Source organism: Dendroctonus ponderosae, unplaced genomic scaffold (genome assembly GCF_020466585.1).
Source record: "Dendroctonus ponderosae isolate FM_Combo_2020 unplaced genomic scaffold, Dpon_F_20191213v2 Dpon_F_20191213_8, whole genome shotgun sequence".
In the NCBI taxonomy this organism is placed as follows: Eukaryota; Metazoa; Arthropoda; class Insecta; order Coleoptera; family Curculionidae; genus Dendroctonus; species Dendroctonus ponderosae.
In genome coordinates, this window is record NW_026019016.1 from 1,715,042 (window position 1) to 1,717,061 (window position 2,020).

The following is a 2,020-nucleotide window of genomic DNA, read 5'->3' on the forward strand; positions in this document are numbered from 1 at the left end:
CGGAGGCAAAATGAGCAAGAACCCTCATTTGTACATCATTCTAAACAGAAATAAATGGCCTTTTTAGAAAGTGAACCATGGATGGGGAAATGTTGTCAGTTTTCTTTAAAAAAATGCTTGAATTCAAGAAGTTTTAGATTTAAGTGGTTTTTTTTTGAGTTGCAAAATCTACTTGAACATGACGCTGCTTTTTTGGAAGTTTCTCAAGAACCATTCGAGACACAGAATTCGTTTTGGCATCGTTGGATAGAGAATGGAATGGGGGGGTCATGACCCCCATGACCCCCCCTTGATCCGCCCTTGGGCACTCGAGAATCTACCATTTGCCCAAAGAGAAAGGAGGCGAACTCTGCACTAAAACATGAGTCTCAGGTCGGAACAAATTTGCAGTACAAATGTTCCAAAAAAACAATTTTTTTTAATTCCTCAATTAAATCGGAATATTAAAAAAGCATTAATTCATGAGTTTTCTTATCTACCAACACTTTACTAGACTCGCCTGCCGTGTAAATTTCCCTTTATTTCCTATAAAAAAGCATTATCTAGGCTTCGGTGGAGGCGTCTTGCTCTGCACTACCTTCCTTCACCTACTACCCGAAGTAGCAGAAACCTTTGAAGATTTAAACTACACACCCGACCTGGAAATCCACTATGCAGAACTCCTGATGTGCATCGGCTTCTTTGTGATGTATTTCGTCGAAGAGTGCGTGCACGTTTATCTGCATCAGTAAGTGCCAGTAGAATGAAACCTCAAATTCAATTAAATCCTGGTTATTAATTGATTAGTCGAGAAACTAAGAGCGAAGCCTCCACTCTGATGCGAACCCTATCAATCCGTCGAGGCGATGTTACTCCTAGAACATCTCTGGCTCACGAGCCAAAGCTGAATGAAGTTCACGTTCACCACCACGATGGGCACCATCACACCCACATAATGCAGGATGAGATCGACTCAACAGTGAAAGCCATCAGAGGTTTGCTCATAGTGCTGGCTCTATCCGTGCATGAACTGTTCGAGGGACTGGCAGTCGGTTTGGAGTCGGGATCAGGAAACGTGTGGTACATGTTTGGAGCAGTGGCTGCTCATAAGCTAGTTATAGCTTTTTGTATAGGGGTGGAGTTAGTGGCGTCCCAAATGAAAACGTTCTTGGTTGTAACGTATGTGTTCACTTTCGCGGTAGTCAGCCCTTTGGGGATAGGCATCGGCATGGCCATCAGCAATTTGGAGGTGAGCGTAGCCGACGTGATATCAGTGTTCCTTCAAGGGATAGCCTCTGGCACCCTGCTCTATGTGGTGTTTTTTGAAATTTTGCAAAACGAGAGGAAAACCGGCTTACGACAATGTGCCTCGGTGTTTATTGGGTTTTCCTGCATGTTTGGAATAACCGTTATCTAAACTTTTATTTTGAGAGCGACCAGGACCATTGTGATATTAGCGTTAACATGGGCAGAGCAGGGGTGAGCCATTTTTGTACTCAATCAAGCTTAGAGAACTTTGTAAATATGTATGAATGTTTATAAACTGCCGTGGGCTTGGAAACAAGTCTTTAACGTTTTATTTAAATAACCTTCCACAATGTTTTGGCATCTTTAGGTTTCCCCCACTGATATTCAGAATACGCCCATCTGTGCTTCCTTACAGTTAAAACTGTACAGTTTTGCATGGGGACCATTGGACGAACGCAAATGTTTCCGCATTTTATGTTACGCGCAAGGGTGGATCCAGTGGGGATCATAGGGTCATCACCCCCATGACCCCCCCATTCAATTCTCTATCCAACGATGCCAAAACGAATTCTGTGGCTCGAATGGTTCTTGAGAAACTTCGAAAAAAGCAACGTCATGTTCAAGTGGATTTTGCAATTCAAAAAAAATCACGCAAATCTAAAACTTCTTGAATTCAAGCATTTTTTGAGAAAGCTGCCAACATTTCCTTATCGATGGTTCACTTTCTAAAAAGGCCATTTATTTCTGTCTAGAATGATGTACAAATGAGCGTTCTTGCTCATTTTGCCTCCGA

The 2,020-nt window shown here is 42.4% G+C and overlaps 1 protein-coding gene across 4 annotated transcripts in view; it reads left to right on the forward strand.

Moving 5' to 3' along the window:
- LOC109544842 (zinc transporter ZIP3) overlaps positions 1 to 1,544 on the forward strand; it is an 8,835-nt gene extending 7,291 nt beyond the window's left edge. For all 4 annotated transcript variants that reach the window (XM_019915212.2, XM_019915214.2, XM_019915211.2 and 1 more), the window contains exons 3-4: positions 547 to 727; positions 787 to 1,544. In XM_019915212.2, the coding sequence (XP_019770771.1) occupies positions 547 to 727; positions 787 to 1,396 (791 nt within the window). In that variant the 3' untranslated portion in view covers positions 1,397 to 1,544. The remainder of the gene's footprint in view (positions 1 to 546; positions 728 to 786) is intronic.
- Positions 1,545 to 2,020: the final 476 nt, after the last annotated feature.